A 24518-nucleotide genomic window follows, 5' to 3' on the forward strand; every position below is an offset into this window, starting at 1 on the left:
CAATATGCATGCTCCTTGGGAGTCAATTCAAGAAGGGGGGACAGCCAAAAGCTTGACTGTAATGTCAAAAAAAATGGAATCCCAAATCTGACGAAGAGACCAAGAGTTGGAGGTCCATTTTCTGATATTACACTCCATCCAAATGTGATTGATGACAGCACAGAAGGCCAGCTTTTCCACAGTATCACAAATAGAAGACCCGGCAAAAGGCATACACACCCAAATCCACTCAATTGCAAAAGGAACAATTCTCCGAATTCTAGGCCAGCATTTAGCTAGGATTTCTTTCCAAATGGAAGAGGAGAAAGGACAGGCAAAAAAGAGATGGTCAAAATCTTCCACGACATTCCAGCAGAGGCAACACATGGGGGAGACAACAATCTGCCGATGGAGGAGGAAGGACTGCATTGGGAGGCAATTGGAGAATACTCACCAAGCCGTGAAACAATGCCGGGGGATGTGGTACTTGAACCATACAACTTTCCAGGAGACAAAGAGCATCTGATTTGAATAAAGTCAAAGGCAAACTTAGAACTGAAAGTACCAAAGCTGGCCGGAGCCCAAATAACACAATTACCCCTCCTAGAGGAGCTTCTAGGACTAGAAGGCAGAGCATTCCACACATTAATAAGCGTTGGGTGGAGCGTGGTTGGGGGAGCGCAATCATCAAGATAAATGATATCAGCAAACCATAGATTGCCTAGAGAGACCAGAGCTGTAGATAGCTCTAGAGCGGACCGAGTGGAGGAGGGCTCCCATAGGGTGCCAGTGTTCCAGCCAAAGTGAAGTGGAGATACCATCACCAATAAGGGATCGAATGGCTCCAAGAGCAACTGGCCGAAGAGCTAGAATCTTGCGTCAGACCCAAGAAGCATCAGATAAGGTAAAGACTGTCCAAATAGAATTAGAACGAAGAAGCACAGAATAAACCCAATTCACCCAAATACTTTTCTTTGATGATACCTGCCGAGTTCACTTCTTTGATTTGTCTCAGACCTAAAACTCCCTCTTTGTTGGGAAGGCAGACAGAAGCTCAACTAATGGGATGAAGGAATCTTGAAGAGTCAATGCCTATCCAAAGAAAAGTAGCCATGAGGGACTCCAAGGACTTAATGGTGGATTGAGGAAGCCCAAAAATGCCCGACCAATAAATATAAGACGATTGCAAAACAGATTTGATAAGAACTAGTCGACCAGCATATGAGAGGAGCTTGCTTTTCTAAAGTTGAATCCTCTTTCCTGATGAGGTCAAGCATAAGCGATGCTGGGAGCCTAACTGGAATCAACAGTAAACTCAAGTACTTGACTGAAAGATTGCCAATAGAAAATCGGGACTTTTCAATCAAAGCAGCTTAATCAATATCAGAGACCCCTGCCAGAAGTAAGAGACTTTATTGGATTGATCCCAAGCCCTGAAAGATCTTCAAAATGCTGTAGGCAAGTCATAATAGTCTCAAAGGATCTAATAGGGTCCTTGGAGAAGATCATGAGATCATCAGCAAAGGCAAGATGGGAGAGCTTAAGAGCCTTACACTTGGGGATAGGAGAAATGAGCTGCTGATCCATACAACTTTGAATGCTTCTAGAGAGGACTTCAAGAGTCAGAGTTAATATGTATAGAGTGATAGGAAACCCAGACGAAATCCCACCAAAGAGGCAAAGAAACCAGCCGGACTGCCATTAACCAACACAGAGAAGTAGGGAAGTGAAATGCAATGGTGTATCCAATGAACAAACACCAGAGGAAACCCCATCTTAATCATCACCTTAACAATGAAATCCTACCTCAAAAAGTCAAAGGCCTTGTGGATGTCTATCTTCATGAGGGCAGCAGGGGGAGAATGTTGTCTATCAAAACCTTTGACAATTTTATTACAAAGGAGAATGTTGTCTGAGATACTTCTTCCAAGAACGAAGGCCGAGTAGTTGTCACTGACTAACAAATCCACAACCGCCTTAAGTCTGATGGCTAAGATTTTTGTCACTAACTAACAAATCCACAACCCTTGGTCATCTTCATCCATGCTCATCCATGCAAACATGAACTTTCAAGTACTTAATGCCGAAGTTAATATTAAGCAACACAAATGAACAGCATCAAAGCAATATATGAAGATTTTAAGCAATAGCATGAGTACCAAAAATGAATGTAATGCATGTTTTATTTATCATATGTGCATCTAAACTAATACGACATTTAAAACTTAAAATATTACAAAATCATCCATCCCATGATTGCACAGCCAAGGCAAACAAACACATAGTTCAAATCTAAACAGAACTACAGAGCATCAAGTTTATAACAGAAAACATTTGACATAGCAAATACAAGTGTGTATAAATTACCTTTAAAACGGTCATCAGCATAAACAGGAATATCAAAGTAGATCAATCCTCTTCGGTAAAGGCCCCGTACAATGTCAGGATCAAAAAGAATAAATGAATTTGCTTCCTCCTTACAGACTTTGTCTATCATTGCCATCTCTTCTTCGGTGAGTTTCTACAAGAGTGAAAATAGAGTATAAAAAAACAAACAACCACAGGAATACAAGTACTGACAAATGAAATGCCCATCAGCAATTGGTGTATGTATTGAACTGCCCATGCCATTTCAGGATTTTATGTGCTAAACATTCCATTTCTATTTCATATTAAGAACTCACAGAAGTTTTATGAACTTCACCTTAAATTCTTCCAATGTGAAGTTAACCAGGCAAACTCCCCACCAGGGTTCAATGGAAAAGTCCACAGGTTGCGTTGGCAATAGTTCTTTTGCAATTGACTTGTTCAGCTTCCACATAATTTTCTGTCCAGCTCCAACAGAGAGTATGGTAGTCAAGACAAAAGAAGCACGCATTCACTGACAAGGTAATCACTTGCATATAAAGCTTTCGATTTTAAGATAGAGATTAATAAAACCAGAACAATGAGGATGTCGCATACTTGAAGAATTACTCAATGAATTTCAGAAAATTGTAAACAAGAAGAGAATGAAAATTTACAGTCCTCTCAATTGACTTGAATATAATTGTCACCACATGAGGCAGAGATTAATAGGTAATCCTCATTGCAGAGGATTCAGAAGACTGGAGCTTAGCAGCAGCCTAATAAGTTCCAGAAACCTACAAGTAGCTGTCACCCTATTGGAGTTCTTTTTTCAGTTTTGTTTTCTAGTTCTGATTAGTTATTAGAGTTTATACTTCATGTCGATGTTGGAACTTGAAATCTGTGATTAACTAACGTTATTGTTAGGGGTCTGAAAATAGTGAGTTGTATGTTGGTCTAACCAGAAGTATTTTTATCAAGGAATTCCTTATAAGTAGTCTTTAGGCTTGTATGGATGAATCATGAATGGTATCTTTGTCAAAGCAGCTTCCATGAACGGGGAAACTCCCAACTCGGGCCTCACACCCTTTAGCACTATCATAGTTCTAAAACTCAAGGATCTCGACCTGGTCGAGATGAGAACTCTATTCTACATAATTTCAGTAAACTCGACTAAAATTTTGGCAAGATTTCGGTAAACTTTGTACCGTCTCGCCGAAATGGTACAAAACCTATTATAAATAGCCAGGGTCTCGACCCTTAGTTCAAAATTTCGAACAAACTCGGTAGTTTCATGGGTTTGGACATAGAGAAGGGGGAAAAAGCCTGGATCTTGATTTTTTGCCGCATCATCACTCAATACTACTGGGATACACTACTAGGAGTTACCACATCACTATTGGGATATGTTTCTTCTCAACTACTATGACGTGGCATTCATATGTCATGCAAACAGAGGACAATGCACGTCTGCTCCATCGGACCATGAGTGAACTTGATCTAGCACGTCATAGTTCATATCAATGGCAGTCACATACTCATAGTATTGTATTGTTGGGACGTGGAAGACTGGGGTGTCTATGACTTATGTATTGTTCACTGTACTTGGGTTGGGTGTCTATGTAACATACATTGTTCACTGTACTTTATAGTAGAAACTTTAAGTCTTTAACTATTATATAAATAATTATTCCATATTATGTGTCTTCATCTATTATTGCATAATTTACTTGTTTTACTTGTCATTTATGTCTCATAGTACTCAAACAATATGTAGAATAGGCAATATTACATTAAGGGTTCGGCATTTACTGCCAACCAAGGGTGCAAATCCAAAACACCAAATTGGGTGCTTTTTTTATAATTAGAAGATTTAAATATGTTTATTAAGCCTAAAACAAGCTTCCCTTAAAGTTTTGGAGCTAACTATGGCCATTTGCCCACCAAAACATCAAACCGGAAAAAAAAAATACACTGTCCAGATCTCGGTTGTCTTGACCTGGTCGAGACAAGTTTTTGAACCTTGGCACTATGGCCTCAAAGGGAACACCAGGAATTTTTTCTCCACATCAAGTAAATAAGCACCTTCCCTCACCCAACCACCAACAAAAAAAACACATTTTTATGCCGTAGTAAATACATTAACCATCGCCCTATCCCTGTTTCCCCCTCCTGCAACCTTTGCTGGATTGGCCGAGAAGATACCCCTCATCTCTTCTTTAACTGCCCCTTTACCTCCACCATTTGGAAAAAAGCCTTATCATCCATTTGGCCTCATAGCAGAAGGATCAGGTGTTTTGACCGTGAATGGCTTTGGCTGCTCAAAACCTTTGCAGGGAACTCCATTTGTGACTCTATAGGGAAGTTGGTCTTCAGCGCCGCTATCCACCATATCTGGATGGAGAGGAACATCAGGAGATGGACTTCCAACTCTAGATCTTTCGATGTGATTTGGAAAGCCATCTCTTTCGATGTGTCCTCCAAGATTAGTTGTATTCGTCAAAGGCCCTTCTCGGACACCCCTAGGAACAGACATATTTTGACTTTTTGGGGCCTTAATACTGCCCTCCTGCGGTCCTCCTCCTCTGTGTAGGCAAGATGATCGCCCCCCCCTCTCTCTCTTTCCTTGGTTTTCTCTTGTACATTATTCTTTCGGTTCTCTTTCCCTGCCCCCTCTTGGTTCAGTAATATACTTATTTACCAAAAAAAAAAAAATACATTAATATATTTTAGGGAAAATTTCACAGACACCCCCTAAAAGTATCCAATATCTCATAAACTTACCATACTTGGTTAAAATGGCAAACTTCCCCCTGACGTTAAGCAGGGTAACCCCCCAAGATAAAATGTCGATTTAACCCTCTTAGTATCACCCAAAGTAGAAAATGTCGATTTTACCCTCTTGGAAAAATTACTAGGGCAAGACCAGATTCTTCCCGTTGGAGAAGAACAAAACCACCATGGGCGATTTCATCTCCGACGATTTCTTCCAGCTTTGTCGAGAATAAAGTCTTGCGATTTCTTCTCCGGCGACCATTACCAGCGGCACCTCCTTATCCCTTTCCTTCTCCATCTCCGAGTTATAGGTTCAGATTTGGGTTTAGTGAGTTACATCACAGCAGGATTGGGTTTAGGGCTTGAGAAACTAGGGCTATTCGTGGGTCCATTCGGTGCTCTTTCTCTTTTGAATAAACCAATTTGAGTTAGTAAAATAGGACCGTGGGGATGTGATGAAGCAGTACAGGGAATTGGAATTTCTGGGTTGGCACGAAGAGCGTTCAGGGTTCTTCATCTTCAACATTCGCAGAAGGGTTTTTTTTTACCCTAGCATTCTTCTTCCTCATTTCACATTTTCTTCTCACCCTTTTACTCCTCCCAAATTCCCACTCTACAAGCGGCGGCGGCGCTTGGGCTTGCCTGCTGCCAGATTCCAGAGAGCAGCAGCCGGTGCAAGGGCCAGAGTAGCATCGGCACGGCTTCTTCCAGTTCCAGAATTCCTTCGAGCAGCAGCTACAGCGTGCAACTTCCAGGTCTGGAACTCTTTCGAGCTGCAGCCACCTTAGGGAAATAGGTTAGATTCTTAAACCCTATTTCACTCTCTGCTCAAGGCAGGAGGAATAGACATTGCCTATTTGCTAATGTGACTTGAATGACCTCTTTTATCCCTTAATCCAACGTGTTGGACTTATCTATTCTGTGATTTGGAGGAGTTAGCTTCTTCTTGTTTGATTTTAGAATTTTTAGGAAGAGAAGAACAGAGAAAAAAGAAAAGGAAAAGGGAAAAAGAATTGGGAATTTTCCCATTTTCGGGCTGAATAGTTGCAGAGAAGGTGGGAATCGAGCGATCAAAGTCTGTTTCAGTGTTTATTTAGAAAGACAAATCTGCGAGATTGAAGCTGGTCGGACCCATATCCGGCGGCAATAGTTTGTGGCGAAGCTTGGTCACGGAGTAATCTGTATGATGAGATGACCAAATAACAGGGGGATGGCCGGATGGGGAGTTTATTAAGAAGATGAGAGAAGTGAGAAGCTGGGATTGAAGAACTCCAAGCATGTTACCCATGTACGCAAATCACTGCTTTGATTTCTCTGTCTCTCTCTCTCGATTTGAACTTCGATCTCGACTCAAACAGGGTTTGCAGTTGGGAGAGGATTTTCTAACTACGGAGAAAATGTTGAAAAAAATGAGTTGGAGATCAGGTAAGGGTAATTTCGCCATTTAAAAAGAGTTAACAGACATTTAACTGCAGAGACTAACGGAGTGGACTAAGTTGAAATAAATTCATAAAAATAGGGGGTGTCTGTGACATTTTGACCAAGTATGGTAAGTTTCTGAGATATTGGATACTTTTAGGGGGTGTCCGTGAAATTTTCCCTATATTTTATCTAAGAAAACTAATCAAATGGCTTCCTTAATATTCAAAAAGTGAAACGACAGTCAATGTTGTGAACAGATAAGAGCAAGAGACTGAAGTTCCAATCCAAAGAGAGGGGAACAGAGACCCAGATCAACAGAACAAAGTCTTCATGTTCTCACCATCTTCTAACATGCAGATAGATATCATCACCTAGACTGTTTTGAAGACCTAGGAATTTAAGCTCTATATTGTATTCCATTTGTTTTTCTCATATTTATAAATCATTACATATCCCAAAAAGAAATTTTTCCACAAGTTCTACAGCTGGTTTAAAGGTTGCTTGCACATGTACTGTAAAAGGGGGAATATATTTACAGTAACCAGTAAGTGTGAGTAACACTGACATATCTAAGAGATGGACTCAAGTATAACCGTGTTTTAATGCATTACTTTTTACAAGTTTGGACTAACATATGCATGTGAGACGGATGTTTAATCACACACACACACACAGATGAACCTCCACTAATAACCACTACCTTAGATCGGCACTTGTTCATGACATCAATAAATTCATTTCTTCCTATTCCAGTAAGTCTCAAGGCATCTGCAGCACTAAAATTCGGGATGCTGTCATAAGCTTGCTCTGCAGGAAATAGTAAATATGTGAGTCTCTGCTAGATTCCTCAACATGTTAAGTTAAGATGGATGCCAAAAAGTATAATCCTGTTTCTAGCACAAAAGACCTAAAGAGAAACACAAAAACAGAGAAGGCAAACCGCAAATGTTGCATAAAAAGATAAAAACAAAAATTGATGACAAAAAATACATGTTACCAGAGCAGATCCAGAAGATGCATCACATAGAGGAATCACTGGATAGAACAAATCATAGTTCAAGAACTCGCCGAGATCTCGGTTTTTGAAAAAACCGAGACGAGATTGAAGGCGAAATGGAAAAATACAATGTCTCGGTCCAGATCTCGAGATCTTGGTGGTCTCGGTCATCTTGGTGGGAAACCGTGGTAGACAAACACTTATTTATGCAAACTTTGGTATACAGACACTTATTTATGTCAAAAAGCAGGACAGACACTATTTATGCCAGGACAAGCACTTATTTATGCCTAATATCATTTAACTAACTTAAGCTATGATTCGTAAATAAGCAAATACCCCCCCCACTATTTGAATCAAATAAAAATAGTTAAAAAAAAAATTCCAAAAGGATAAAAAGTCAACCCCCCCAGTTCAAGAACAAAAACTAGATTTTTGGCGGTAGGTACAATTTTCAACTTTCTAATGCTAGAAAGCTTTCCAACAAGTCCAAGATTGCTTAAATCTGATTTATATTGAAGGAGTTATGTACCGGTCAGAAAAACCCCAACATTAAAAAGTTGAAAATTGCACCTACCGCCGAAAATCCAGTTTTTGTTTTTGAATTGAGGGGTTAACTTTTTATCCTTTGGGAATTTTATTTTTTCACTATTTTTATTGGATTCAAATAGGTGGTATTTGCTCATTTATGAATAATATCTTAAGTAAATAAAATAATCATTTACTTAAATAATATTAGGCATAAATAAGTGTCTGTCCTGACACACGTAAGTGTTTGTCCTGCTTTCTGGCCTAAGTTAGTGTATGTCTTGGTTTCCCACTAAGTCAAACTCCTATTTGGACTTTGATTTTTCAAAATCTGATAGTGCCATTGTGTTTAAATGGCCCAAAATAGGTTGTATACCAACTTTCATGACCAAACTAGGTCAAAAACCCACTGAAACCATCAACCGAGTTCAAAAAAAAAAAAGGTGCACCAACTCACTGATATCTAGGTCCAACTCGGTTTTTTGGCTGGGTGAAACCATTCCCGAAACCAAGTTCTCAAACCATGGAACAAATGCACTCCCCAGTTCCACATCAACTATGTATGGTATCAGCTACTCCACATTTTTCCTCTTCCCTAGCGATGCAAGCTATTCAGTTCTAAAACTTTTAATAAAAAATCTACCTAAGACAAGATCATTATTTTGCCAAGTGACAAAAGGCTAACTGCCTGAAACTTTCCACAGGGACAAAGGATGCTTTGGTAAACAAGTTATCCCACTAAATCAAGAAATCTGCAAGGTCACTTGAGCTACTAGAGATCAAACATCAAAGGGAAGGGGATTGAGAGGGTTCAAATCTGAACCAAATTTGGTTAGATTTGTGGGGTATTCCAAGTAGAAGAATTTAATGATTAAGATGTCAGGTTTAAACCTAAGAAGAGGAAGTTCATTGGGTATCCAACAGACCATTCAAGAGGGGAAGACAAGTGGTAGCAGCAGGAAGAAGATTCTTATCTGAGATAAGAAATGAAGATGCAGCTGATCCGGAAGCCGCCTCCTTCCTGTTTGCCTTCTCTTGTACTGTTCTTTTTCTCTCTTTAGTCGTGGGTCGGACTATGACCCAAGACATCTCTTAGAACCATCATCCATTTCTTCTATCTTCTGTCTTCTTGAAATCTGCCCTGTGTGATTCATAGGTTAGACCCCAAATCCCTACTTCCGAACCTAAACGACAAAAATACCACTATGTAGAATTCAAAAACTAGGGACAAATATGTCCATGACATGTTTATACTTTATAATTAAAGAACTTAACAAAGTACTAAACTAACTCAACTTGAGTAACTAATAAATAACTTAAATAACTTCTTTTTTTTGGTGAATAGATATATTACCAAACCCCAGGAGGGGGCAAGGGAGGAAAAGGGGGGGGGGATATACAAGGAGATACAAAAGCGCAAGCCTCAAGCCATCCTAAGAGGGAGGAGGGGGCTGCAAGAGAGAGCTATCTAAGGCCCAGGAGGCAACAATATGCCTGTTCCTAGGGGTATCCGAGAAAGACCTATGGTGGATGGAGCTGAGCTTGGAGAAAACATCGAAGGAGATGGCTTTCCAAATCAAGTCGAAGGACCGAGAGTTGGATGTCCATCTCCTAAGATTCCTCTCCATCCAAATGTGGTAAATAGTGGAGCCAAACACAAGCTTCCCAATAGTGTTGCAAAGAAAGCAGCCTTGGAAGGTCATGTCCATCCAGAGCAATTCTTTATCAAAGGGCAAAGGTCTCCTGCAACGGGGCCAAATGGACATGAGGGCTTTTTTCCAGATGGTGGATGTGAATGGGCAGGCAAAGAAAAGGTGAGCAGTGTCCTCAGAAGTCAGAACCATTCCAATAGAAGATGCAAGACGGGGGGACATGAATGTTACGGTGGAGAAGGAAGGCTTGGGTAAGGAGACAATGGCTAAGGGTTTTCCAGACCGTGAAGCTATGGCGAGGGATGAGGCCTTTGAACTAGACTAGTTTGAGCCAAGGGAAATGGGGGTTGTGGTGGCGAACTAAGTTCCATGCTGATCTAAAGCTAAATAGGACGTTGGAGGAGGGGAGCCAAACAACCTTATCTGCAGAAGCTGGGGGGAGGGGGAGAGGGGGGAGGGACGGCTAGATCTGGGAGAGGATAGGGATGTGGGGGGATGGAAGGACCAGGAGCCAAGGGAAATGATGTGGGAGAGGGGGCGGATTTGGGGTTGCCAGAGGAGTAGATCAATCTAGCACCAAGAACATTGTAGAGAATCCCAAGAGGGTGCCAGGGGTCAAGCCAAAGGGAAGTAGTTGATCCGTCAACAATAGCAGTAGAGGTGGCTATGAGGGCAAGGGGGCGGAGGAGAAGAATCTTGCACCAGATCCAAGAGGAATTGGAGTTGATGGGGACAGTCCAGACGGAGTCCTTTTTGAGAAGATGGGAGTAGACCCAGTTGACCCAGATAGAGTCCTGTCTAGAGGAGATTTTCCAAATGAGCTTCAGAATACCCGTGGTGTTGGAATCACGGATGCGGCGAATGCCAAGGCCTTCTTCAGATTTAAAAAGGCAGATGGTTTTCCAGCTAATTGGGTGAAGGAATTTGGAGACTTCTTTCCCTTTCCAAAGGAAGGCATAGAAAAGGTTTTCCATGGCTTTGATGTTGGCTTTAGGGATACCGTAAATGCCACACTCAAAGAACTTAACATAGCCTTGGAGGCCATCTCTTGCAAGATTGGTGACGGTCTTTCCACCTCTCTTTGGTTAGACAAATCGCATCCCTTTGGTGTTCTCGCTTCAGTTGTAAGGCCCTGTGATATTTACTCATCTGGGCTGCATAGACTCTCTTTAGTTGCTTCCATCATTTCCAGAGGCACCTGGAGCCCTCCCTTGTCCTCCCCCTCCCCTTGCAGGCCTTTGGAGCTCCCTCCCCCACATCCCTCCAAATCTTCGTAGCCAAGGCGACTCTGTCCTTTAGTTCCCTTCCTCCTCTGGCAGATTCAGCTCCCACTCAGCCTGGGACTTGGTTAGGCTTAGAGGGACTCACTGTCCTTGGCACAAAGTTGTTTGGTTCAAAGGGCACATTTCTCGCCACAGCCTCACCTCTTGGCGCGCTCTCTCAAGCTGCCTTCCGACTCAGGCCTTCCTCAACCACTATCACATTCAGGTTTCCGACCGTTGCTGCCTTTGTTGGAATGGCCAAGAAGATACAGATCACCTGTTCTTCTCCTGCCCCTTGACCTCTTCCATTTGGAAGCGGGTTCTCCGTTCTTGCTGGCCGGGTAGAAGAAGATCCCTCCCCCTTCATCGGGAGTGGATTTGGATCGACATGACATTCGGAGGAAAGACCATTTGTGATACTATTGGCAAACTGGCCTTTTGCGCTGCCATCTCTCATATTTGGATGGAACGCAACCTTAGAAGATGGACTTCCAACTCCCGCTCTCTTGATCATATTTGGAAAGCCATCTCCTTTGAAGTTTCTTCTAAAATTATCTCCCTTCCCCGTGCTAATGTAAAGGATTCCCCAAGGAACAGGCTCATTGTTGTCTCATGGGGTCTTCCTCGTTCCATTTTGCTGCCTAGTTAGGCTTTTGTCTTGTTTGTCTTCGGGCTTGTATATTCCCCCTTTCTTCTTTGTAATATATTATTTTTCATCCAAAATAAATAAAAAAGAAAGACAGAGAAAAAAAGCTTTGTTACAAAGGAAGTGGGTGAGAATTGGAAAAGAGGACATGGAATGTCAATACGGTGTGGAAGACACCCTCCCCCCCCCCCCCCGGAGTAGCTACTGTTGCATGGGTATTAGCTTACAACAAGGCTTTTACTTTGGATATCCAACGGTACAAGGTTAGCATCTTGCAAATAGATGTAATTTCTGATTATGACAAAATAAATCTTCAGCCTGTCCCATTTATCATGTAATTTGGCAGTTAAGGTGTGGACAAATTGTCTGCGCTTGTTTGGAGTTCATATGACTTGGCCTGCTAATGTGACTAACAGTTTAATCAATGGCCTATGGATCCCTTCAGTGAAAAGGCACTATATTATAGGGTTTATTTTATTAAGTAGTTATTTAAGGTTTATAGAAGGAGAGAGTAGAAGGATGTTCAAAGACAATCCTAGGATTTTCCCAATAATTTGTGCTGACATTGCCAAGTATTTAATCAATTGGGCATTAGCTAGTAGAGTTTCTGGGCATATATAGGGATGGGTTTATGTTACAATCACATTTATCCCACATCGGTTGTATGGGAAACTTAATATGGGTTGATAAGTTCTTGGGTTCCCTCACCTTGTAAGCCAGTTTATAGGGTTGAGTTCTCCCAAGATCGTATCAGTTTACTTCCAGCCATGGTTCATGATTTCGGTATCACAAGAAACCGAGACGAAACTAAAGTGTGATACGATTTTGTTCCTATTTTCGATCTGTATCAACTTAATTTCGGATATTTCGCAGGTTTTGACCTGGTTCGACCGAAACCAGTTGAACCAGGCACTTAAAATACCATATCACCATCGAAACCTGTCTCGTTTCGACAGGTTTCAACCGAGAACTTGAAGGTTTCGCAGGTTTCAACTCCGACAAGCAAATTTTTGCCCAAAAACTTCGATTTTTGGCCCAAATCTCTTCATTCCTCATATTTAAGTATGCAAGTAACAAAATTTTAAAAAATTAAATCGAAAGTCAGGTTATTAGGGTGACCTAACCAAGAAAATGGTAGGCAGACCCATGTATCAGTTCAGCATACCTATCATCACCCCAAGACATCATAAGGCCACAAAATGCACTGCAGCAATTAGGAAACTAGTACGCCTAAGTTTTGGGGGACCAAAGAATAAAAGGGAATGGAAAATACGATGATTTTTAGGATAGTGGGAACTTTGGCAAACAGAAATGCAGGGCTGTAATGATTCAGCCTGCAGAAGCAGAACAATCATTAATGATTCAAGGAGGAGAAAGTGAAGGAACTGGCTCACTGTTTCCGTTGATTTTATTGAAGTTTGAACTCGGAAAGATAGTTGACTTCGAATAGACAGCAATGTCAAAGCTAACAAGAACCATAATGGAGATACAACAGTTGTTGTAATGAGAACAGACATATTTTCTTGTTCTAGTCACAGGAGCAAACAAGCGCTTGGAAGGAGATCTAGGAGACAATACGGTTCAATAAATCGATCCAACATCTATTGTATGAAATAATTATATATCTACTGTTTTTAATCGTATCTGGCTATAATTGAAATGCAAGTAAACACCCACCCCACAAACTAGTGTTGTGGCTGAGAGACATTCTATTCTCCCTCTTCCTTCTTTCTCTCTTTTCTTCTTTCTTTCTTCTTTTCATTGGTTGAAATCCCAGATTGCAAAGTTTTGTCTTGATACCATAGCAATAACTGATCAAGGGCCAAAGCAATAACCGTCGATCAAGAGAGAGTGTCTGACAAAAAGGAACAATACTATGTGTTCTTGTAAAGATCTTACGAGATTCACATGAACACCAGGGCACCCATCTCATGCACTGCTCTTTACGTTTGCTTTTCAAGTCGGCATAAGCTCATCTGCCTTAGACCCTATCCCTAGGCTTCTTGAGCTTGGGCCGGCATTCTTGACATTTAGGTCTGTTGACTCTGCTGCATAACCATGGACCAAAAAAAATGAAGCATGTTTATGAATTACTAGCTGTCAGGGTTGCCCATCCCTTTCGCTAATAACACATAATTTTTCTTCCCTTTCTATGTTTCTTAATTAATATGACCATGGAACCCTATCTTTTGGAACTTATCACAAAAACATGCTAATCTTCATGTTTCAAATCTTGGGGTTTTTACTTTTTTATGCAAAAAAATAATATGGCTCTGATAATTATGAAAAAAAACTTCTCTGATAGTCAAGGCATTGGGTTTCTACCCTGTACTGTATGAATTCGTCAAGTGACTAAGTTTTCCAATGCAAGAACTGATGACTAAAATAAGTTATGTCTACCCCAGAAAATCATAGTCTGACTCTGATACTCATTGTGTCTGTAGAGATTACAGCAGAAATACAATAGTTAACAAATAGTTGTCTTTTATTTTTTATGATGTAATATATGCTGAATAATTTGGTTATAGAACTTTATAATTATGGAAAAGAACAAATAGCAGCCCCAAATGCAACTCTAAATACTGTGATGCAGAACTCTTACTGCAAGTTAAACCCGTAACTGTACATCAAGAAGTATTTTCTGACAATAGCAAAACTCAATAAAAGATCAAAATTTATTACCAATAAATATTGTTAGAAGCATAATCTGTTACCATTTTTCATGACCTCAAAGATCATGTCACAGTAGTATCTGAAAGGTGATACTCTCATTACTCGACAAATGTACTCTGCCAGGTGATATGGAAAGAGCTGCAAAGAATTTGAACAAAAGAACTGTGTTAATACATATAAGAGAAATTGGGAATAGAGAGAGGATCAGTGATTTCATAATCGAAAACTGAAAATATTCCAATTCTGCAACTAGCAATACAATTTTGTGTGACACTGTTAGCCTCATGCTGCAAACATCAGAACATGGAACTCAATTAAGGAAGAAATATGTATTAGTCATACAAACCTGTAGAAATAATGAAATACATTATATGAATTCTATTTATCTTTGGGATACTATAAGGGAGTTTCTACAAAATCCGAGCCAAGATGAAGCTCCAAAAGAAAAAAGAAAAGAGGAAATAAGATCATATTCTATATCCTAACACCTAAAAGCTCGTATTGTACAAATTCAAAGCAAGATGAACCTCCAAAGGGGGGGGGGGGGAAAGGAAATAAGATTTACACCCCAACAACTAAATGCAACTGCAATAGCTCACAAAACCACCTCTTCAAAGACACCAAAATTCTTAAACCTTAACAACACCTCCTTTTCCTTGCACAGACAAACCCACATATGTAACACGCTAAACAACTCCACTTCCCAAGTCCCAAGACAGTAATAGGATAGAAAACTACCCAGATACCCTTCCTGCAGCTACTCCATGCATCATAACTAATGAAACATTAGCTATTTAGAATTGAGGACCTTTGATTTTTTCTTGGTAGGTGGTGGACACGATGTTTTATGGCAAATGCCCCTGAAGGTGTGGTTAGAACATAGACGTATGCTCATTAAGGAACATAGGGCCATTGGGTATTGGGGCTTGGGGTTAATAAGGCAGCAAGCAAGCCAGCAATGTTCAAAATTTCGGTGGGTTTCGTCAAAATTTCGTGAATATTTCAGTTTCGACACATGTTGAAACGAAACCCACTGTGATACCTAAAATATGCATCGTTTCAGCCAAATTTTGACGATATCTTGGGTTTTGGTATCATTTCGACGGAAACAATACAAAATCTCAATATAGAAAGATATGTTTTGATTGAACATTTCGACCGTCTCGCTGGTTTCGACACTAAATGGCTAGGAAACCTGTTTTTTGTGATTTTTGGGCCAAACCATCCCATACGAGCGTGAAACAATGTGTTGGGCAGTACTGGAATGCATCGAAAGCAGCGATCTGCTGTGTAAGTTTTGCGCAAAAATTTATTTTCTTACAAGACAATTTAGAAGAAAAAGAATAGGGTTAATAATTAGTGGTTGGAGCTTAAATTTATATATGTTAGACACCATGGGCCAATCTACGGCCTCATGGAGTCTTTTTCTGTCCGAAAAATTAATTATTTAATTTTTTTTACTTTTAAATTATTTTAAAAATTGCAGAAAATTTTCTTTTGGTTTGAAAATTTTTAAAATTTATGAAAGTATTGTTGTTGTATTTACAACTGAAGATGATGCTTAATGTGTCATTGCATAATTATTTTTGGTAAATTAGGATTATTATTTTAAATAATTATTAAAATTAGTTTTAATTGAAAAAAGAAAAACACGTCGGGGAAAAATTAGGTAATAGCTATATTATTGTTTTAGGAATCTTAGATGATGTAGAATAGTTAATAATGTAAGTATTTTTTTTATGCAACATTGTAAGAAGATTGCACAATGGCTGGTCAAGAAGGTGCTAGTGAAGACATAGGAAGTAAACATGGCGTACCAATGGGAAATTAATGCAGACTCGAACTCGAACCAAGGAAAAAACCAGTGGGAGATCGATTGCAGCAGGATCAATAAAATAAGGAAAAACAAATTTGAATAACTGAATGTTTTATTTCTCTTTTTCTTTTACATATGAAAGAAGAACATAAAAGGGTATGGAAGAAGGGGATATGGAAGGGGGAGAGGGGACTCTCTCAGTCCAGGGTCTCCCACCCACGGCCTCTCACCGTTGCTGCATCCCACAGCCACCGCCTCTCACAGCTTCAAGCCATAGCTCTCTATTTTCTTCAATCTTCAACCGTGCCCTGTAATCAGCCTTGCTCCTTATTTATATAATAAATTAATAATCGGTTACAGCTCTTTAGACCTTTCCTACTTAAAAACCAATTACAAAGCAACCCAATCCCAATCTAATTAAGAAACTAAAGAATCCTAGAAAAGGAAACTACTAATTCATAAAACCTAAGACAAACTTCTAGGAATAACATCCCCTATAATTGTTTACAAAATAAAACCCAACTAAAATAGTAAACTAATCCTAGATTGCTTTCTAAATCCGATGACATCATATATAACTTAATAAATCTAAAAATAGAAACAAAGTCTAAATCTACCTAATAAAAATCTAATTTATAACAGCTGTAAGACTCCTCCACGCAGCAGCAATTAGTCTTCAATCTTGCCTCCATACAACTGGCGAGGGGGCCCACGAGATCTGGAGGATATCTTCTCAAATTCTTCTCTTGCAAGCTGTCCATAGGGTCCTCAACACTGTTCACGTGAACAGTACTTTGTGCAATGTAGACTCCTTGATCTGCATCAGAAATGACAAGAAAAAGTCACAATGTAGTTACAATGGCAAAATAGGGGACTACTAGACAGAAGTGACATCTGGCTGGCGGCTACAGGGATGTGGCGAAATGCGCCAGGGTCCCTAGTGAAGTGCAGAAGGCCTTGGCTGCCCTCATGAAGGGAGGAAGACAAAGGAGATTGGAAAAGCAAAGGGCAAAGGAGTTTGATGAGGCAGTGCCAGAGAGACACCCTACAGCAAGGACTAACTCTGATGACTCCAATAGTGATTATATGCCTACTGATGTGGAGACAGAGGCAGAGAGGAAATAGATACAGCAAGCTCAAGCAGCGAGCCATTTAGGGCTGCAGAGATGAGGAAATGAGCTGGTTCTTCTGACTTTAGAGCATCTGGCACCAGAGGCAGGTGGTAGTGGTAGAGATGGGGGAAGCGGAAGAAGCAAAGGCAGGCGGAATTGCCTTCCGGAGATCACAGAGTGTGAGAGCAGTCCCAGAACCAGTTGTAAATGATGATGATAATTCCATTGAGGTCCTTCAGCAGGATCCAGCCATATATAGGACTCAGGATGCCAACAGAGAAAGCTAAAGCATGTCTGGTCTGATGGAAAGGTAAAGTAGAATGATGTGGATGGTTACCTATGGACTCGATTCATCCGGAATTCGATGTCGCCATCTCTTTCTAAACCTCTCGCTCATCGCGTCCATAGGAGGAGGACGATCTACAAAGCTACCACGGTCGACAAACCACCCAGTATTTTGGTCAATAAACGTATCTTCTCATCAAGGATCCAATGTGGCTGTTTGACTGTTATGGCCCACATATTGCCAGTACTGACAGATGCTAGCGTAGTACCTACACACCAAGGTCAAATCAGTTACGGTTTGGGCAAGGGCATAGCAGGCAGTCCTATAAAATTTTGCTTTAAGCTTTAAAGGAATACGACGATCACACGGTACTCTGGTCGCACCTCTCCACTTCATCCATCCTATTTTAATTCTTTGGGAAACATCATCCTCTATAAACATCATCGCTGGTCATTGGGGTAAGGCTGAGTTGTTGTTGTTGATGTTGCATTTACTATAGAGCCCAAATATCTAAAATAGTCACTTTGAGGTATCTCCTTGTATCAACTATCAATATTGACCACCTCCTTAACTGTCATGGTGTAGCTAAAGTAAACACCATATACTCCGTCTTTGTTCTTCTTATCTTACGACCTTTTAATTCCAAGGTTGATCTCCATAACTCCAACTTGGCATTAATCCCTTCTTTTGTCTCATCCACCAACACAATAGCATCAACAAAAAGCTCACCAAAGAATCTCATCTTGTATGTCTCTTGTTAAATCATCCATGATAAGTGCAAACAAATAAGGGCTTAAGGTAGATCTTTGATGTAGTCCAATAAATAGTAATTGGGAACTCACTACCTTGACTCTCCACAGTTCTTATGCTAGTTACCACACCATCATATATCTTTAATTATGTCCACATATTTACATGACACCCTTCTCTTCTCTAGTATGTGCAAAATTAGTTCTCTAGGGACTCTGTTATAGGCTTTTTCTAGATCAATAAAGACCATATGGAGATCCTTCTTGCCTTCTCTATACCTTTCCATGAGTCTCCTAAGTAAGAATATAGCTTCCATCATGGATCTACCTAGCATAAAGTCAAATTGGTTCTTTGAAATAGTACTTTCCTTTCTTAGGTGAGTATCAATAACCCTCTCCGATTACTTCATCATATGCATATCTCCTTTATTTCTGTAAATCGGGATCACAATACTTCTCCATTCATCTGGCATTTTCTTTGTACTCGTAATCTTGTTACAGAGCTTGGCTATCCAGGCTAAAACACAGATTTCTAGGCTCTTCCACACTTTTATTGGGACTCCGTTTGAGCCTAGTTTCTTTCCTACTTTCATCTTTCTTAAAGCTTCTTTTACTTCAGACACTCTAACTTTGAGTATATATGCCACATGTGGTATCTCAATGAATAAGGCAGGCCTTTGGAGCATTATTACTCGAAAAGTCTTCATTTAGTAGGTCGCAAAGTACTCTTTCCATCGCTTCATAATGTCCTCATCTCTTATTAGTACTCTACCATCTTCACTTTTAATACATCTAACATTGTCGAAATCTCTACTCATCCTTTCTCTTACTTTAGCTATCTTATAGATAGCTTTTTCCCTTCCTTTGTGTTCAAATTGTCATATTTTCTTGCTCTTGCTTTCCCCACAATCTTCTTAGCTTCATTTCTGGCAAATTTAAACCTTTTAGATCCTCTACCTCCTTAGTCCTTTGTTGTGTCTTAAAACTAGCTGTCTTAGTCTTAATGGTTGCTCGGACCTCATCACACCACCACCAAGTCTTCCTAGGGAAATGACGTTTACCATTCGAGTCCCCTAGTACCTCCTTGGCAACTTTTTTAATACAAGCCGTCACCTCGTTACACATCGTATTGGTGTCGCCTTCAAAGTTCCACTTTCCTTGTTTGACCACTTTATCCGTAAATGAATTCTAAGGAACCTCCTTTTAAGCTCCAATCTTTGTTAAGATATGTACTGTACAGGTATTATTGTCAAACCTCTGCGGTACAATGTTGTAGGTGTTAGAGTTAGTCTTTATGTTTAACTGTTTTCTAGTTGTTATTGCTAAGGTTTATTAGACTTCTACAGTTCTACTACTGCAATGACTGAACAGTCTTCTAGTCGTTGCGGTGTTGAAATTGATAACTTATTAACTTATATATACAACAATGTGAGAGGATTTTTTTATATTATTAAAATCCAATCAATGAATAAAAGAATATAGGGGGGGACGTACCACCTTACCCCAACCCATAGGAGCAAAACTCTCGTCTTAACTTTGAATTCAACCCATACAAACATAAGAAAACAAGCAAAATAAAAATCTACTTCCTTAGAACTGGCAAACCAGCCGTGTCTTCCCGCAGAATATGCTGCAAATCCCCAGGCAGCTGGCTGCCAACATGGTAATTGATGGAGGAACCAGTATCACAGGCTAGGTTGGTCATCCAATCAGCCACCCTGTTACTCTCCCTATAAGCAAAGGTAACCATAGCCCAAGCAGAAGAAATTTAGGCCATAACTTCCTGAAAACAATACCATCCCCTCCAGAGATTACACCTCTTAAGATTAACCATTCTAACAGTGGAAGCTTCGTCCAAATTACAATGTGAGAGGACTGCCGATAGCTATTAACTACTATTCTCTTTTTCGGTAGTCTCTTCTCTTATTCTTCCTTAATTCTTCTCTCTTCTCCTTGATTATGATTATTGGTTTTAGTTTCTGATATTGTCACATGGTATCAGAGCAATCTTAATCAGTACTTGCAATCACCAACTATACTGTTTTGAGAGATTCTAATTGGATTTCTCTCCTGTGGTGTGCAGCCAACCTTTGCTGAAATTTTCTACAATGAAGACCTAGTTTATGTAAATAGAAAACTAGTGTTCTCTTTGGTAATGCTATCTACATGAAGACTACTCCTTACCAGGGAACTAAATCTCGGTAGTAACTAACTAAAATCTCCAATTTGTCTCAATCTCGGGCCTGGTCGAAACCTAAGTTTTGACCCTAGGTTTCAACCTAGGGAGGCCTAGGGTCAAAACCTAGTGTCGAAACCTCGAAACGAGATCTGGCACGTCTCGGTTTCGGGCCTGACCAAAACCAAGTCTGAAACCAAGATCTTGATCCTTGCTCCTTACAACAGATTCTCCATGGAGTTATTTTTCTATCCACATCAAGTTTATTGAAGTTCTATCCTGGCGGTACATGTTTCATGTCCTTTCTATTGACATCTATTCTATTTTTCGGTAGTCTCTTCTCTTTTTCTTCCTCAATTCTTCTCTCTTCTCCTTGACTGTGACTACTGGTTTTAGTTTCTGAAATTTGTCACAGGACTGATACAGCCGATACATATTGATACTTGATACCGTGATTCTTTCTCAACCGCAAATTCTACTGTACACTGTTGAAAACTAGGCTGAAGCACGGTGCTATTCTACATTGATTTGGGTTGCTTTCTTTACTTTCTCCCCAGCACTCATATTCTAACATTCAGAAAATTGCTCTGTCTCCTTCTATTTGCTATTCCTTTATTACTTACATCTGAGTCCACTTGCTAGCATATTTGGTGGTGATATGTTCAAGTAGGGGCAACACAAATTACAAAGTATGAAACCCAAGAACAGAGACATCTGGAATGATAATATGTCCAGAGGAAGATGGAGAGAATGCTGCGTCATTCCAATAACCAGAGACACCGACAAAGAGCAGATTGAGAAGATGATTCAATTGACAGAAAACCAAAAGAACATCCACTCATAAGTTACAATCAAAAGATAATTGGCAGGATTATACAGTCAATAAGAGTAATGTACAGCACAAAGATTATAATCACAAATGCAGCCGCATGATCATTTTCTAGACAATGTTATTGCCATGGAAATAAGAAAGCAAGTCATGGTTCAATACGCACTGCTAGATTCTTTCGCAGATAACGCATCATCTCTTCATAATATTCGCCTTCTTTGCAAACTTTTCGAGCAAAGCAAGTGTTCCATTGGAGCCGCTTTTTTATACAATGATCAATTACCCTGCATTTAGGTAACAATGAAAGAATTAGAATTAGATGAAAACACCAAAACAAGCTCATCCAAGAAAAATCATGGAATCTGAAAACAAGATTATCCAAAATCCTAATAGGAAAAGTACATAAATTCTCAGAGTATTGGTTTTAAAAGATTTCCGTTCACGGCGTAGCAAATCATAGCAAGTTAGTTATGTAAGATTGCTAGCTTAGAAGGCTTGCTGTGAGTTGACTAGACGCCACTTGATTAGCTTCCGTTATTCCTGTCACAAGTGGTTTTTCCTCTTCTTTTTTTTTTTTTTTTTGGGTGGGGGGCGGGGGCATAAATAACAGATCTGATTGATAAGAGAAAAATCAAAACATGGCTAGCACACAACAACAACACTAACCAACAAAGGTTGGGGAACCCAAAGTAGGAACCATAAAATGGGGTAAGGGCCCAAATACAAAGATTCACAAATAACCCCCGACTTAGCCAACTCATCAGCTATTGCATTGGCTGAAAACACATCCTCCATACAAAGGAAAAAACTCAGTTGGCGCATAAGACTCTAAGCCTCCAACTCTCCAAGTGAACTGCATATCCCCAAGGACCTCCTGTGACCCTGTCTCCACTTGAAGCCATCTATCGTCCACTTAGAGTCACCTTCTATGATCAAACTTACCCACCCATATTGAAAGAAAATCTTAATACCTGATGGCTGCTTTCAACTCACCTGAGATTAAATCAAAATAACCAATAGGAACCTCCTACACCCCTCCACTCCACCCCCCCCCCCCACCCCCCAAGGAAGAAAAAAATAACAGTGGCCCCTCATGGTCCCTAAACAGCCCTAACCCAGCTGGCCCTAGATTGTCGATGGAGCTGCCATCAGTGACGGAATGCTTTTCTCATGCATATGTTCTTGTGACCAACCTATTCCACTCATTAATGGATTCACAGACTACTGCTTTGATCTTTTAATAAACATGCATGCCATAAAAAAGAGGCAAGGCAGGGGGCTACACAGCACAAAGCAGTGGTATATGTGCAAGCTGGAACTGTTCCAACCTTCGGTGCCACTCTTCTTTAGAAGATAGAGTTGCTTGAAGTCGTTTCGGAAGATTCTCCCAAGGGCAGTCTTCCTTGATTGACTTTAGAAGAAGTTGTTCCTCAATGGTAGCTGGCATACGCTGCATCTTAATGTCTTAAAGCTCTCACTGAAAATAGATCCCAAAGAAGAAAGTCATCAATTAAAATTTTTTTTAAATAACATTTATAAGGAATCTTATATAACCATACATTGAAATTCTACCTATTGGTCTTCTCTATATAATACAAGAGACCACCATATGTTAGATTCTAATAGACTGAAAATATTATATTCAAAACTGAAGTCTACTCAACTCAACCTTTTCAATTAATAACATGCCAGATCTTATTTCAACTCCACCAATGCTTTTACACTGCAAGTCCCAATTCCGAATGAAAGAAGAGAGACACTTCATCAGGTTGGCAGTCAGCATCCAGGAGGCAACCGGACAAAAAAAATTATAATAAAGATAAAACAAACTAAAGACCAACAGTCCACAAGTTTGCCAAAAACTAAGAACATTGAGAGAATATGATGAAAGGGGTGGAGGGCCATGGCAAAACAAATCTCTGACAATGCAAACTTTGACAATGGTTTCTGAAATATTTTTTCATCAAAACTTGCATATGCCAAACATGAGTGAGATCCTTGTGATACAGGAATCCCAAAACCACCTCACTGGTAAAGTTGCACCCCTTCCCCAAATTTAACATTAAAAAAAAAAATTACAAAAAATGCACTAGATTCCTCTTCTTTTTTTTTGGTGGGGGGGAGGGACACTAGATTGGCACTCTAAAAATTGCATGGAACAGAAAGTTTAACCACTTCCCATTATTATTTCATGCTGAAATTCGACCAGTGACATGGGTGTGAGCTTCTCAATCATATGGACACACAATCATCTTTCTTTGTCCATCGTGTGGCATGAAAGATGACCTCATTACAAGCAAAAAATCATGACCTTGTAATGTTTATTGCCCCATGCCCCCTTTTTCTCTAGGGTTACAGCTAAATGCAAAGAGTCTTTTCTCTTTTTTTTTCCATGATTCTGATGAAGTATGGAAGGACTAAGTTTTGATGTTCCAACAATTGCATTTACCAAACACCCCAAAATTTCACAGCAGTTCTTATTTATTCTCGTAGACTTATTCTATAATGAACACTCACCCAACTCCAGCCCCCACCCCCTACCCCTACCCCTACCCGCCGGTCAAAAATAAAACTCATAACGAAAAATGTGCAAGTGTGCTTATAGCAACAAGGATAGAGCGCTGTTAAGATCAAATAAAAACCGTGATCACCACATCAATTTAAGTCGAAAGAGTGTACAATGTAGATATTGCAAACCATATAGAAGATGAAAAAATATTTATGCTCAGAAGAACAATGAACATCATTAGAGATGTATGATTAAGTCGCATCTAATCAAAATTCACAACAAATCTTTGTTGCGACCTCCGGGTAACTGTAGTGGAGCACAGAGTCTCATTACTTCTGCCCCCCCCCCCCCAACCCTCCTCTTGCACTCTCCGTTCTCTCTATTCTTATCTTGATGTCTAATGTTATATAAGGAGTATCAACAGAATTACAACTACAGATGAACACAACTTCTCAGGGAAAAAGAAAAAATCAACTTCACCAGAATCACTGTCTCAAATAATTTCGTTGGCCACTCCAGATCAATCGACGGAGACCCCACGCATAGGATCTGGATCGGATCATACGTTCAAATGAATACCAAAAAAATTGAGGATATGAGATGAATGATTGCCACTTGGTTTTACCCACAATGGCTTTAGAAATCATGCATGAATCGATCTAGGTTTTGAGTTTTCTTCAACTGCTGAATTTGAATTTCGCGGTGAAGCCTTGAAGGTGACTTCTGAGTTCTGATGTGATAGGAACAACGAGAATTTCTGA

At 40.0% G+C, this 24518-nt stretch overlaps 1 protein-coding gene across 3 annotated transcripts in view; it reads right to left on the minus strand.

Annotated features, from left to right (window-relative positions):
• LOC122669816 (protein FAM91A1-like) overlaps window positions 1-24518 on the minus strand; it is a 38615-nt gene extending 14097 nt beyond the window's left edge. For 2 of the 3 annotated variants that reach the window (XM_043866675.1, XM_043866674.1), the window contains exons 1-7: window positions 24378-24518; window positions 22577-22728; window positions 21415-21532; window positions 14322-14418; window positions 7223-7329; window positions 2684-2806; window positions 2347-2500 (exon numbers count right to left, since the gene is read on the minus strand). In XM_043866675.1, the coding sequence (XP_043722610.1) occupies window positions 2347-2500; window positions 2684-2806; window positions 7223-7329; window positions 14322-14418; window positions 21415-21532; window positions 22577-22704 (727 nt within the window). In that variant the 5' untranslated portion in view covers window positions 22705-22728; window positions 24378-24518. Of the gene's footprint in view, window positions 1-2346; window positions 2501-2683; window positions 2815-7222; window positions 7331-14321; window positions 14419-21414; window positions 21533-22576; window positions 22729-24377 lie in introns of those variants that run through there. The other variant, XM_043866676.1, reaches the window with a different exon arrangement.

The sequence above is a fragment of the Telopea speciosissima genome, chromosome 7, assembly GCF_018873765.1.
Source record: "Telopea speciosissima isolate NSW1024214 ecotype Mountain lineage chromosome 7, Tspe_v1, whole genome shotgun sequence".
NCBI lineage: Eukaryota > Viridiplantae > Streptophyta > Magnoliopsida > Proteales > Proteaceae > Telopea > Telopea speciosissima.